We start from the raw sequence: 13,638 nt of genomic DNA, 5'->3' as shown, positions 1-13,638 counted from the left end.
GTTGGTCACTGGAAATTTTATTGATACCTGTGCAAGCGTACTCTATTAAACAATGTAACATACAGCCTTTGGTACTTTAGGCTTGCAGTAACAGAATAAATTTTTAGCTATTAATAACACCTTTATTTTTGAAAATCCTGTAGGAAAAATAACTTTGTTATTGCAAGTCCAAAACTTTCTAGCCCCTAACATTTAAGAGACTCTTAGATAGCCACATGAATGATAGAGAAATGGAGGGCTGTGTGGGAGGGAAGGGTTACATAGAACAGTACAGCACAATACAGGCCCTTCGGCCCACGATGTTGTGCCGACCTATAAACCTTTCCTAATACTATCTAACCACTTCCTCCCACATATCCCTCTTTTAAATTCCTCCTTTAGCTTATCTAGTAATCTCTTGAATTTGACCAATGTACCTGCCTCCACCACCGCCCCAGGCAGCGCATTCCATGCCCCAACCACTCTCTGGGTAAAAAAACCTTCCTCTGATATCTCCCTTGAACTTCCACCCATTACTTTAAAGCCATGCCCTCTTGTATTGAGCATTAGTGCCCTGGGAAAGAGGCACTAGCTGTCCACTCTATCTATTCCTCTTAATATTTTGTACACCATTATCATGTCTCCTTTCATCCTCCTTATCTCCAAAGAGTAAAGCCCTAGCTCCTTTAGTCTCTCCTTGTAATGCATACCCTCTAAACCAGGCAGCACCCTTTCCAACGCTTCCACGTCCTTCCTATAATGAGGTGACCAGAACTGGACACAGTACTCCAAGTGTGGTCTAACCAGAGTTTTATAGAGCTGCATTATTACCTCGCGGCTCTTAAACTCAATCCCTCGACTTATGAAAGCTAACACCCAATAAACTTTCTTAACTACCCTATCCACCTGTGAGGCAACTTTCAGGGATCTGTGGATATGGATCCCCTGATCCCTCTGCTCCTCCACGCTACCCAGAATCCTGCCATTAACTTTGTACTCTGCCTTGGAGTTTGTCCTTCCAAAGTGTACAACCTCACATTTCTCTGGATTGAACTCCATCTGCCACTTCCCATGTGACAATATTGAAAGGTACTGGGAGAATTTGACTGCAAGATTGCAAGGAAACTGATGGGAAAGGAAGAACCGACCTAGATAGATATTAGAACAAGATAAAATGTCGGCACAACATCATGGGCCGAAGGGCCTGTACTGTCCTGTAATGTTCTATGTTCTATATGTTCTATGTTCTAACACCCTATTTCCCATTGAAACAATTGTTTTTATAACATAGAAGATCTATCTAACCCTTCCCTCCAAAGAGCCCTCCATTTTTCTAACATTAATGTGGCTATCTAAGAGTCTCTCAATGAGTCTCCTGATGTAACTGCCCCCACAACCTCTCCCGGCAGTGCATTTCATGCACCCACCACTCTGTGACTGTCAGAGGTAAAAAAACTTACCTCTGACATCCCCTTTATATCTTCCTCCAATCACCTTAAAATGATGCCCCCTCATGTTAGCCATTTTCGCCCTGGGAAAAAGTCTCTGACTGTCCACTCGATCTATGCCTCATCATCTTGTACACCTCTATCAAGTCACCTCTCATCTTCCTTCGCTCCAAAGAGAAAAGCCCTAGCTCACTCAACCTATCGTCACAAGACATGCTCTCCAATCCATGCAGCATCCTGGTAAATCTCCTCTGCACTCTCTCTAAAGCTTCCACATCCTTCCTATAATGAGGTGACCAGAAATGAACTCAATACTCCAAGTGTGGTCTAACCAGAGTTCTATAGAGCTGCAATATTACCTCGTGGCTCTTGAATGCAATACCCCAACTAATGAAGGTCAACAGGCCATACGCCTTCTTAACAACCCTATTGACCTGCACGCAACCTTGAGGGATCTATGGACGTGGACCCCAAGATCCCTCTGTTCCTCCACACTGCTAAGAGTCCTGCCATTAACCTTGTATTCCGCCTTCAAATTCGATCTTCCAAAGTGTATCACTTCACACTTTTCCCGGTTGAACTCCATCTGCCACTTCTCAGCTCAGCTCTGCATCATGTCAATGTCCTGTTGTAATCTACGGCAACTTTCTTCACTATCCACACCACAAGCCCTCGTGTCATCAGCAAACTTACTAACCCACCCTTCCATATCCTCATGCAAGTCATTTATAAAAATCACAAAGAGCAGGGGTCCCATAACAGATCCCTGCGGAACACCACTGGTCACCGACCTCCAGGCAGAATATGCTGCATCTACCACCACCTTCTGTCTTCTATGGGTGAGCCAATTCTGAATCCACATGGCCAAGTTTCCCTGGATCCCATGCCTCCTGACTTTCTGAATGAGCCTTCCATGAGGAATCTTATAATCCTTCCATGAGGAACCTTATAAAAATCCATGCACACCACATCCACTGCTCTACCTTCATCAATGTGCTTTGTCACATTTGCAAAGAATTCAATTAGGCTCGTGAGGCATGACCTGCCTCTCACAAAGCCATGCTGACTGCCCTTAATCAGCCTGTGCTTCTCCAAATGCACATAAATCCTGTCTCAAAGAATCTTCTCCAGTAATTTGCCCACCACTGAAATCAGACTCACTGGTCTGTAATTCCCAGGATTATCCCTACACCTTTCTTAAACAAAGGAACAATATTTTCCACCCTCCAGTCATCTGGCACTACTCCTGTGGCTGCGCCTTTGGCGATGCAAAGATCATCACCAAAGGCGCAGCAATCTCTTCCATGCTTCCCGTAATAACCCTGGATATATCCCGTCTGGATCCGGTGACTTATCTATCCTAATGTTTTTCAAAAGTTCCAGCACATCCTCTTTCCTCACGTTGACATGCCCTAGCGTATCAGCCTGTCATACACCATCCTCATAAACGTCAAGGTCTCTCTCACTGGTAAATACTGAAGCAAAGTATTCATTAAGGACCTCACCTACCTCTTCTGACTCCAGGCACATGTTTCCTCTTTTATCCGTGATCGATCCTACTCTCACTCTGTTTATCGTCCTATTCTTCACATACATGTAGAACGCCTTGGGGTTTTCCTTAATCCTACTCACCAAGGCCTTCTTGTACCCACTTCCAGCTCTCCTATGTCCATTCTTGAGCTTCCTCCTGGCTTGTAACTCTTCAGAGTCCTGTCTGAACCATGCTTTCTAAACCTTAGGTAAGCTTCTTCCTTCCTCTTGACAAGATATTCTACGTCTCTTGTCAACCAGTGTTCTAGAACACGATGTTCACAAGATCACAAGACAAGGGAGCAGAAGCAGGCCATTCGGCCCATTGAGTCTGCTCCAAGGAAAAGGGAAAAAGAAATGGGGTGGGAAAAAAAAGAAGAAAAGAAAAGAAAAAGAAAAAAAGAAAAAAAAACTATTCTAATCCCATTTTCCAACCTTATCCCCATATCCCTTGATACCCTGACTATTTAGATATCTGTCTATCTCCTCCTTGAATACCCCCACTGATCTGGCCTCCACTGCTGTGCGTGGCAAGGAGTTCCACAATTTCACCACCCTCTGGGTAAAGAAATTTCTCCTCATCTCTGTCTTGAAACTGTACCCTCTAATTCTAAGATTGTGCCCTCTGGTCCTGGACACGCCCACCAAGGGAAACAGCCTAGCCACATCTATAACATCAGTGAGGATAGGCAGCAATACCTCCGACACGATTATTCTCAACACTGGTGCCCCACAAGGCTGCGTCCTCAGCCCTCTACTCTACTCCCTATACACTCATGACTGTGTGGCCAGATTCTGCTCTAACTCCATCTACAAGTTTGCAGTTGATACCACCGTTGTAGGCCGTATCTCAAACAGCGATGAGGCAGAGTACAGGAAGGAGATAGAGAGCTTAGTGGAATGGTGTCATGACAACAACCTTGCCCTCAATGTCAACAAAACTAAAGAGATGGTCATTGACTTCAGGAAAGGGGGCGGTGTACATGCACCTGTCTACATCAATGGTGCTGAGGTCGAGAGGGTTGATAGCTTCAAGTTCCTGGGAGTGAACATCACCAACAGCCTGTCCTAGTCAAATCACGTAGAAGCCACGGCCAAGAAAGCTCACCAGCGCCTCTACTTCCTCAGGAGCCTAAAGAAATTTTGTTTGTCCCCTTTGACTCTCACCAACTTTTACAGATGCACCATTGAAAGCATCCTATCTGGATGTATCATGGCTTGGAACGGCAACTGTTCTGCCCAGGAACACAAGAAACTGCAGAGAGTTGTGGACACAGCCCAGCGCATTACGGACATCAGCCTCCCCTCCTTGGACACTGTCTTTACCTCTCGCTGTCTTAGTGAAGCAGCCAGCATAATCAAAGACCCCACCCACCCAGGACATTCTCTCTTCTCTCCTCTTCCATCGGGTAGAAGATACAGGAGCCTGAGGGCACGTACCGCCAGACTTAAGGACAGCTTCTACCCCACTGTGATAAGACTATTGAACAGTTCCCTTATATTATGACCTCACAATCTACCTTGTGACCTTGCACCTCATTGCACTGCACTTTCTCTGTAGCTGTGACACGTTACTCTGTACTGTTATTGTTTTTACCTGTACTACATCAATGCACTCTGTACTGACTCAATGTAAATGCACTGTGTAATGAATTGACCTGTACAATCGGTTTGTAAGACAAGCTTTTCACTGTACCTTGGTACAAGTGACAATAATAAACCAATACCAATACCAACATGAGGTTTCTTAGGAACGCAACTGCCGCATTATAGCAGAACTACCTGTAATGGCAATGGCTTAAAAGCAACATGGAGATATACTGAGCCATGTGTACCTCTAATTCCATATTTTTCTCATTTTTCTCCTTTTCTCTCCCACTCCTGCTATATACTACACTCTATCCACAAGTCTGCTGCTGGCGTCCTACCCTTCAGTGAGTTCCATTAAACCATCTCTCCACTTTGTGCAGATCAAATTAGCTTCCAGTTTAAAGTTCCCATGTTTCTGTTTTCTTCCTTCATTAGCCTTTCTGCTGTCACTTTCTTTGTCCTTCCCAGCACCATAAGTCCAGTACCACTCCCCTATCCCCTCGACTGAATTCTAGCCAGACTCTGGTGTCTTCAGCAACTCCTTCTTCCACTTCCTAAGCCTCTACAATGGAACACAGAACACTACAGCGCGGGATAAGGCCCTTCAGGCCACAATGTTGTGCTGAACAAATTAAACTAACCGTTTAATTAACTGCCAAATGGAACTAATCACCTTCTGCCCATACAATGTCCATATCCCTCCATTCTCTACACATCCATGCACCTATTTAAGAGCCTCTTAAATGCCTGTATCACCCCTGGCAGCAGTGCATTCCTGGGGGGGGGTGGAGGGGACAGTATAGGATAGGGAACAAAAATGGGAGGGCCCAGGGTTGGATCGGAGGGAGGAGGGAGAAGGGAGAAACGAAAACAGGAGGTAAAGGTTACCTGAAATTGTAAAATTCAATATTTGGTATTTTTCTTCCAGTTTATGCTAGCAGTGTTTACCTTACCCTGGCAGTGGAGAAGGCCGAGGCTGGACAGGTCTGTGTGGGAATGGGCAGGGAGGTTGAAATGGCATACAACCGGAAGCTCAGGATGGCCATGGTGAACCAGTGCAGGTGTTCTGCAAACCTGTCGCCTAGTCCTCATTTGGTCTCGTTGATATAGAAGAGGCCACATCGGGAGCACCAAATGCAGTAAATAAAGTTGGAGGAGGTGCATGTGAATCTTTGTCTCACCTGGACAGCTGTTTAGGTCCCTGGATGGTAGTGAGGGAGGAGGTGTAGGGACAGGTGTTGCACCTCCTACGGTTGTAGAGAAAGTGCCAGGGGGAGGGAGGACTGGGTAGATGGGGATGAGTGTAGAGAATGGTCCCTGCGGAAGGCAGAAAGGAGAGGGGAGGGGAAGGTGTGACTAGTGGTGGGATCTCATTACAGCTGGTGGAAATGATGAAATATGATGTGCAGGATGTAGAGGCTAGCAGGGTGAAAGGTCAGGACTAAGGGAAATTAGTCTCTCTTCTATTTGGAGGGAGGGGGATGAGAGCAGAAGTCCGGGAAACAGAGGAAATGCAAGAAAGAGCTCCATCAACCACAGTGGAAGGGGAGGCATGTTTCCTGAAAAAGAAGGATGTTTCAGATGTCCTGGAATGGAAGGCCTTATCTTGAGAGCAGATGTGATGAAGATGCCCCAGTATTATCCCAAGCACACTCAAGCAATCTCCAATTTGTCTAAGACCATAGTCATAGAGCAATACAGCACGGATACAGGCCCAACACATTGAGGCAATCACAAAGAAAGCACACCAGGGCTCTACTTCATTAGGAGTTTGAGGAGACTTGGTATGTCACCAAAGACTCTTGCAACTTTCTACTGATGTACAGCGGAGAGCATTCTGACTGGTTGCATCACCGCCTGGTATGGAGGCTCCAATGTGCAGGATCGAAAGAGGCTGCAGAAGGTTGCAGACTCAGCCAGCTCCATAACAGGCACAACCCTCCCCACCATCGAGGACATCTTCAAGAGGCAGTGCCTCAAGAAGGCAGCATCCATCATTAAGGACCCTCACCACCCGGGACATGCCCTCTTCATGTTACTACCATCGGGTAGGAGGTACAGGAGCCTGAAGACTCACACTCAGCATTTCAGGAACAGCTTCTTCCCCTCTGATATCAGATTTCTGAATGGTCCAGGAACCCATGAACAATACCTCATTTTTCCTCTTTTGCACTATTTATTTACTTTTGTAACTTATAGTAATATTTATGTCTTTATGTCTTGCACTGTGCTGCTGCCGCAAAACAACAAATTTCACAACATATGTCAGTGATAATAAACGTGCTTCTGATTCTGACTTCTGCCCAATGAGTCCCTGCCGACCATGCTGCCCACCCACCTAGTCTCAATTTCCTGCATTCGGCCCATATCCCTCTAAACCCCGCCCCTGCATGTACCTATCCAAGTGCTTCTTAAATAATACTATTGTGTCTGCCTCAACCACTTTCTCTGGCAGCTCGTTTCATATACTCACCACGCTCTGTGTGAAAAAGTTGCCCCTCAGATCCCTTTTAAATCTTTCCCCTCTCACCCTAAATCTATGCCCTCTAGTTTTGGACTCCCCTACCATGTAGAAAAGACTGCTACCATCCACCTTATCTATGCCCCTCATGATTTTATAAACCCCTATGAGGTCACCCCTCATTCTATGCTCCACGGAATAAAGACCCAGCTGGGCCAACCTCTCCCTATGACTCAGGCCCTCTAGACCTGGCAACATCGTCGTAAATCCTTTTGTACTCTTTCCAGTTTAACCACATCTTTCCTATAACAGGGTGACCAAAACTTTACATAGTACTCCAAGTGCAGACTCACCAATAACTTATACAACTGCAACATAATGTCCCAGTTCCTATACTCAATGTCCTAACTGATGAAGGCCAGTATGCCAAATGCCTTTTTCACCACCCTGTCTACCTGTGACACCACTTTCAACGAACTGTGCACTTGTACTCCCAGGTCCCTCTGTTCCATTACACTCCCTAGTCCCCTAGCATTCATAGTATATGTTCTACGCTGGTTTGACTTTCAAAAATGGATCACCTCACACTTATCTGTATCGAAATCCATTTGCCACTCTTCGGCCCACTTCCCTGACTGATTGAGATCCCCCTGTAATCTACGATAAACTTCTTCACTATCAACAACACCTCCTAATTTCATGTCATCTGCAAACTTAGTGATCAAGCATTGTGCATTCGCATCCAAATCATTTATATAAGTAACGAATAACAAAGGTTCCAAAACTAACCCCTGCGGCACACTACTAGTCACTTGGCCTCCATTCTGAAAAACAACTTTCAACCACCACCCTCTGCTTCCTACCTCCGAGTCAATTTTGAATCCGCCTAACTAGCTGTCCCTGGATTACATGGGACCTAACCAGACCAGTTTACCATGTGAGACCTTGTCGAAGGCCTTGCCAAAGTCCAAAAAGACAACATCCACTGGCCCACCCTCATCTACCTTTTTGGCTACCTCTTCAAAAAACACATGACTTTCCATGCACAAAGCCATGCTGACTTCTCCTAATCAGACTGTCTATCCAAATGCTGGTAGACCCTGTCCTTCAAACCATATTTCATAAAATTAATTTATTAAAAGAATTCAATTTTTCCCCACAACAAATGGCATACAAATTGGTATAACTTTTTAACACACAGTCAGGAAATTTATCACCTCATTATTAAAAGGCAAACTTTACACCAGAGAAAGCTAACAACTCCGTTCTTCACACAACACAGCAATTTGGCTGTCAAACTCCAAACTATGGCACAATAATGGAAAATGCTGGAAACACTCAATGGTTCAGGCAGCATCTGAGGAAAACAAAACATAGTTAAGGTTTTAGATTGAAGACCCTTTGTCAGAACTGAAAAAGAGAGAAAATAATTTTGTCATAAGGTGTAGAGAGGGTGGGGGAGGGATAGGTAGGAGAAAGGGAATATCTCTGACAAGGTGAGGTGAAGGTTGTCTTGGGGATAACCGACTGAAGAAGTAATCTGGTTGATAGATTAATGGAGTCAGATAGACAGAACATGATCAAAGAAACTTAAAAGCTGTGAGATGAGGGCAGATAGGGAGAGAAAACACAAACGTAAAAGCTGCAAAATGCAGAACTGTAGGCAATGCTCAGTAGGTCAGGCCACATTAATGGAGCCAATATTGCAAAAGGATGACCTACAGCAGAACTAGTCAGTTCTGATACAGATCCGATTCATGCCATGGTTCCTACTCTCTCTACAATTATCCAGGGCTCATTCTTCGACTGGGGGGAGAGTTTAAAAATTGAACAGTGAACTGTCGTGCCATGTTGTTTCAGTGACTCTGCTCCTATCTCTCACACCTAAGACACAGAAATTAAAGTAACAATCAGAATTCAAAGCTGTATGTCAGAAATCTCCCTTTAGTTTTCCAACTAAAAATTCACTTAGTGAATTTCACTCAATGAAAATCCAATCCTCCCACCCCTGTTCTGCACACATTTATTCGAAATTATGTTTTGAATGCCTTTGCTCATCACTTTGTGTTAAAGAGTACAGAGTACTCATTGCTACCTCCAATTGGATGGTTTAGCATGTTCCAGACCCTAGTGGACTGCCGACAAGACAAATAAACTTGACTATCTAGAGGAAGTGAAAGTTGTTATAAGGTGAACCTGTGAAATGATCATTATGAGACTTGTTTCCGCTGAAGCAAAAGAGACTGCGGGTGACCTATATATAAAATTATAAGAGACATTGAGATGGTAGACAGTAAGAATAAAAAGGGCATGGGTTTAAGGCGAGAGGAAGGAGCTTGAAAGAGGATTTGAGGGGGAAGTTTTTGATATATGGAATTCGCTGCCAGAGGAGGTGGTAATATAATCACCTTATTTGAGGGACATTTAGACAGGCATTTGAAGAGGCAAGGCATAGAAGGATATGGGCCTAATGTGGGCATATGGGATTAGTGTAAATGGACAAAATAGTCAGCATGGAGGGCCCGTTTCTGTGTTGTACAACTCTATGACTATGATTTTATTAGAAACTCCCTGCATTTCCTAAATGTAATCAAATGACTATCATGAAAGGTTCAATAATTGGCCAAATGTTCATGAATCATGCTATTTATTCTGAATTGCAGCCTATCGTATTACACAGTCATGCCCTTAACTGCCCAATTCAAAGCCCTTAACTGTCCAATTCAAAGTCCTTAGTTGGTACAGTGGTTAAGTTAATGGACTAGCCTGGCTAATAGTCTGGACCAATAATGCAGAATTATGAGTTCAAATCCTACCACTCTGGCAGCTGGAGATTTAAAGGCAACTAATCTAAGGCAAGGCATGGTAGGCTGCCATAGAAAGTTAGGCTGCATGGGATCCAGGGAGAGATAGCTAATTGGATACACAATTGACATGGTGGTAGGAAGCAAAGGGTGTTTGGTGGAAGTTTGTTTTTCGGACCAGAGACCCGTGACTAGTGGTGTTCCCCTGTGGTCAGTGCTGGGCCCATTGCTATTTGTCCTCCACATCAATGATTTGGATGAGAATGTACAAGGTATGGTTGGTATCTTTGCAGATGACACTAAAATAGGTGGTGTTGTTGACAGTGAAGATGGTTAATCAGGACTTACAGAGGGATCTTGATCAGCTGGGTAAGTGGGCCGAATAACGGCAAATGGAGTTTTATTTGGTTAAGTGCAAGGTGTTGCATTTTGGGAAGACAAATGAGGGTAGGACTTTCATCGTGAATGGTAGGGCCCTGGGGAGTGTTGTAGAAAAAAGGAACACAGGTGTACATTGTTCCCTAAAAGTGGCATTGAAGGTAGACAGGGTGGTGAAGAAGGCTTTTTGGCTCAGTGCTCTGACTGATGGTTGGGTTGTTATGTTGCAGTTGTACAAGACATTGGTGAGGACACATTTGGAATATTCTGTTCAGTTTTGGTCAGTCTGCTGTAGGAAAAATGCTATTAAGCTGGAAAGAGTGCAGAAAAGATTTAAGAGGATATTGCTCGGACTCAAGGGATTGAGTTATGGAGAGAGGTCCAGCAGGTTAGGACTTAATACATTCAAACATAAGAGAATGAGGGGTGATCTTATAGATGTGTATAAAATCATAAGGGGTATAGGGTCAATGTGCAGAGTATTTTTCCCAGGGTTGGGGAATCAAGAACTAGAGGGAAGAGATTTAATAGAAACCTAAGGGGAATGAGCTGCCAGAGGAAGTGGTTGAGGCAGGCATATTAACATTTAAAAGGCACTTGGATAGGTACATGGATAGGAAAGGTTTAGGGGGATATGGGGCAATCACTGGCAAATGAGACTAGTTTAGATGGGAATCTTGGTCGGTATGGACTAGTTTGGCCAAAAGGCCTGTTCCCATGCTCTATGACTCTATGAAAATCTGGTTCATAGAGTTAAACTGAGAGGTGACCTGATAGGTACATAGATTTATGATAGGCATAAAGAGGGCAGAGTCTTTTGCCCAGGGTGAAAATATCAAATACTGGAGTGCATAGCTTTGAGGTGATCGGGGAAAATTTGGAGGAGATCTGAGAGGCAAGTTTTTTTTTACAGAGAGCGGTAGATACCTGGAACGCATTGCGACGAGAGGTGGTGGAAGCAGATACTATAGCAATGTTTAAGAGGGATTTGGATAGGCACACGAACAGGCATGGAATTGAGGGATATAGACCACGTGCAGGCATATGGAATTAGTTTAAATTGGCATTATGGTAAGCACAGACATCAATGACCGAAGTGCCTTTTCCTGTGCTGTACTGTTCTATGTTTTATGAGTGAATAGAGGAAAAAAATTAATTATTGCAATAGAACCAACACATTTTAGAAGCTTGGACTCATTTTAAAAATACATGCAACTACATGGGTACTTCATGATTCATTGCTCACATGCAGCATAAAACTGTGGTATGAATCCTAAATTTTCTCTTCATTTCCTTTGCAATAATGTAACATAAAATGCTATCAAAATTCTATAACCACTGCTTTGAAGGTTAGGCAGCATCTACACAAAGCAAGACAGATATTTTAAGTGCAATGACACCCGAATTACAACAAAGGGTCATTGTGCTGAATTGTTAAATCTGCTTCTCTCTCCACAGACGCTGCCTGACCTGCTGAGTGTTTATAGCATTTTCTGTTTTTATTTCAGATTAGGATGCAGTTTCCTTGAACTCACCAATCCTTGTTGGGAAGATTTCTTCATTGTTGATTTGGATTTCGATCCAATCCATCAATAGGCTCATGTATCGTGGAGCTGGCAGTGGCGTGGGCTTCCTGTACTTGTAATCATCCTGCCAGCGATACTCATATTTCTGACCCCCTGACATGATAGGGCAGCTCCTTTCAGTACAGAACTCACAGATTGTCCCATAGATCAGATTAATGCGATTAAAAAAGTCCACTACATGAACAGCAATCCAATCATTGAGGTCTTCCCCAATGGGCAACTGTACAGCTCTCTTAAGGTCCATCCCTGAGCTCAAAGAGGCTTGTGCTTTTTTGTGGAGTTCAAACCTCTGAGTGCCAGGTTCAAACTTCCTCTTTGGTCGAAAAGTCTTGTCCTTATGGAACACCTGCTTCAAAGCCATCGACATACTTAGATCTCAGTTGGCTCACCTTGTAAGCTCAGAACAGCCACACTTTAATGATTCTGAGCCCTCAATGATATCTTGTTCCAATTCCCAATCAGATCCCAAATCAGTTCAGATTTTTCTTTCCACTAGTTTTGCAGGCAAACTGTCTTTTCCTGTGGAAGGAATGGAGTAGGTGAGAAATATTTAAAACAAAATGTCATTAAAAATAGATCTTATTGTGTTTAGATTTCCATTTACTGTTTTGTGGAATGTGGAGCAAATATGTTCCTTTTAAATTAATAAAACAGGATCATCTTTCAAATCCAGAAAAAGTTACAGTATACAGCAAAAGTATACAGTAAATGGCAGGACCCTTACAGCATTGATGTGCAGAGGGATCTTGGTGTACAAGTCCATAACTCCCTGAAAGTGGCAATATAAGTAGATAGTGGTAAAGAAGGTATCTGGTATGCTTGCCTTCATTGCAACAGGCATAGAGTAAACTGCAAGAGTCAGGAAGTCATGCTGCAGTTGTATAAAATTTTAGTTAGCACCTACTTGGAGTATTTTGTGCTATTCTGGTCGCTCCAGTACAAGAAGGATATGGAGTCTTTGGAGAGGGTTCGGGAGAAGTTCACTAGGAAGCTGCCCGGGTTAGAGGGTATTAGCTATGAGGAGAGATTGGACAAACTTGGATTGCTTTCTCTAGAGCATATAGAGACCTGATAGAGGTTTATAAAATTATGGTAGACAACCAGAATCTTTTGCCCAAGGTAAAAATGCCGAATACTAGAGAGCATAGCTTTAAGATGAGAGGGGGAAAGTTTAAAGGGATGTGCAGTGCAAGTTTTTTGCTCACAGAAAATGGTAGGTGCCTGGAACACGCTCCCGGGGTGGTGATGGAAGTAGATACAATCATGGCATTCAAGAGACTTTTAGATAGGTACATGAAAATGCAGGGAATGGAGGGTTATGGATAATGTGTAGGCAGAAGGGATTAGTATAATTTGGCATCATGCTCGGCACAGATATCGTGAGCCGAAAAGCCTGTTCCTGTGCTGTACTTTTCTATTGTCATAGAGCCTTCCGCCTAATGAGTCCATGCCGACCATAGTGCACACCCAGCTAGTCCCGCTTTCCTGCGTTTGGTGCATATCCAACTTGGAATTGCAACTTTAGCTCAAACTTCAACTTATTCAAATCTTGTGCATCATTTGCTGAGATTCAGTGAGCAACTGAGGCCAGAATATTTTTTAGCATAGAGACAGACAGCACCTGAAACAAAACTGGAACAGATATTAGTCTAAGTTACACATATTCCAGAGAGCATTCATTTTGTGATTCAATCAGCATTTGTTAGATCATTTCTCAAAACTCTTGAAGACTAAACCTATTGGCAGATTATATTTTACAGATCTTTCCCAGCGATTGTATGAGTGTCACTCAGAATTCAATATTGATGGAAGTGGTGAATGTTTTCCATCAGCCATGGTTCAGGTGGCAATGTTCCTTCACC

At 43.6% G+C, this 13,638-nt stretch overlaps 1 protein-coding gene across 1 annotated transcript in view; it reads right to left on the bottom strand.

The window, feature by feature from the left end:
* LOC127572979 (MOB kinase activator 3B) overlaps nt 1-13,638 on the bottom strand; it is a 68,737-nt gene that overhangs the window by 19,194 nt on the left and 35,905 nt on the right. Inside the window, exon 3 of the mRNA XM_052020725.1 lies at nt 11,726-12,295. Within this exon, the coding sequence (XP_051876685.1) occupies nt 11,726-12,143 (418 nt within the window). The 5' untranslated portion in view covers nt 12,144-12,295. The remainder of the gene's footprint in view (nt 1-11,725; nt 12,296-13,638) is intronic.

Source organism: Pristis pectinata, chromosome 7 (assembly GCF_009764475.1).
Source record: "Pristis pectinata isolate sPriPec2 chromosome 7, sPriPec2.1.pri, whole genome shotgun sequence".
Classification (NCBI taxonomy): domain Eukaryota; kingdom Metazoa; phylum Chordata; class Chondrichthyes; order Rhinopristiformes; family Pristidae; genus Pristis; species Pristis pectinata.
Note: the sequence above shows the minus strand (reverse complement) of the source record. Positions and strands in the feature narration are given on the sequence as shown.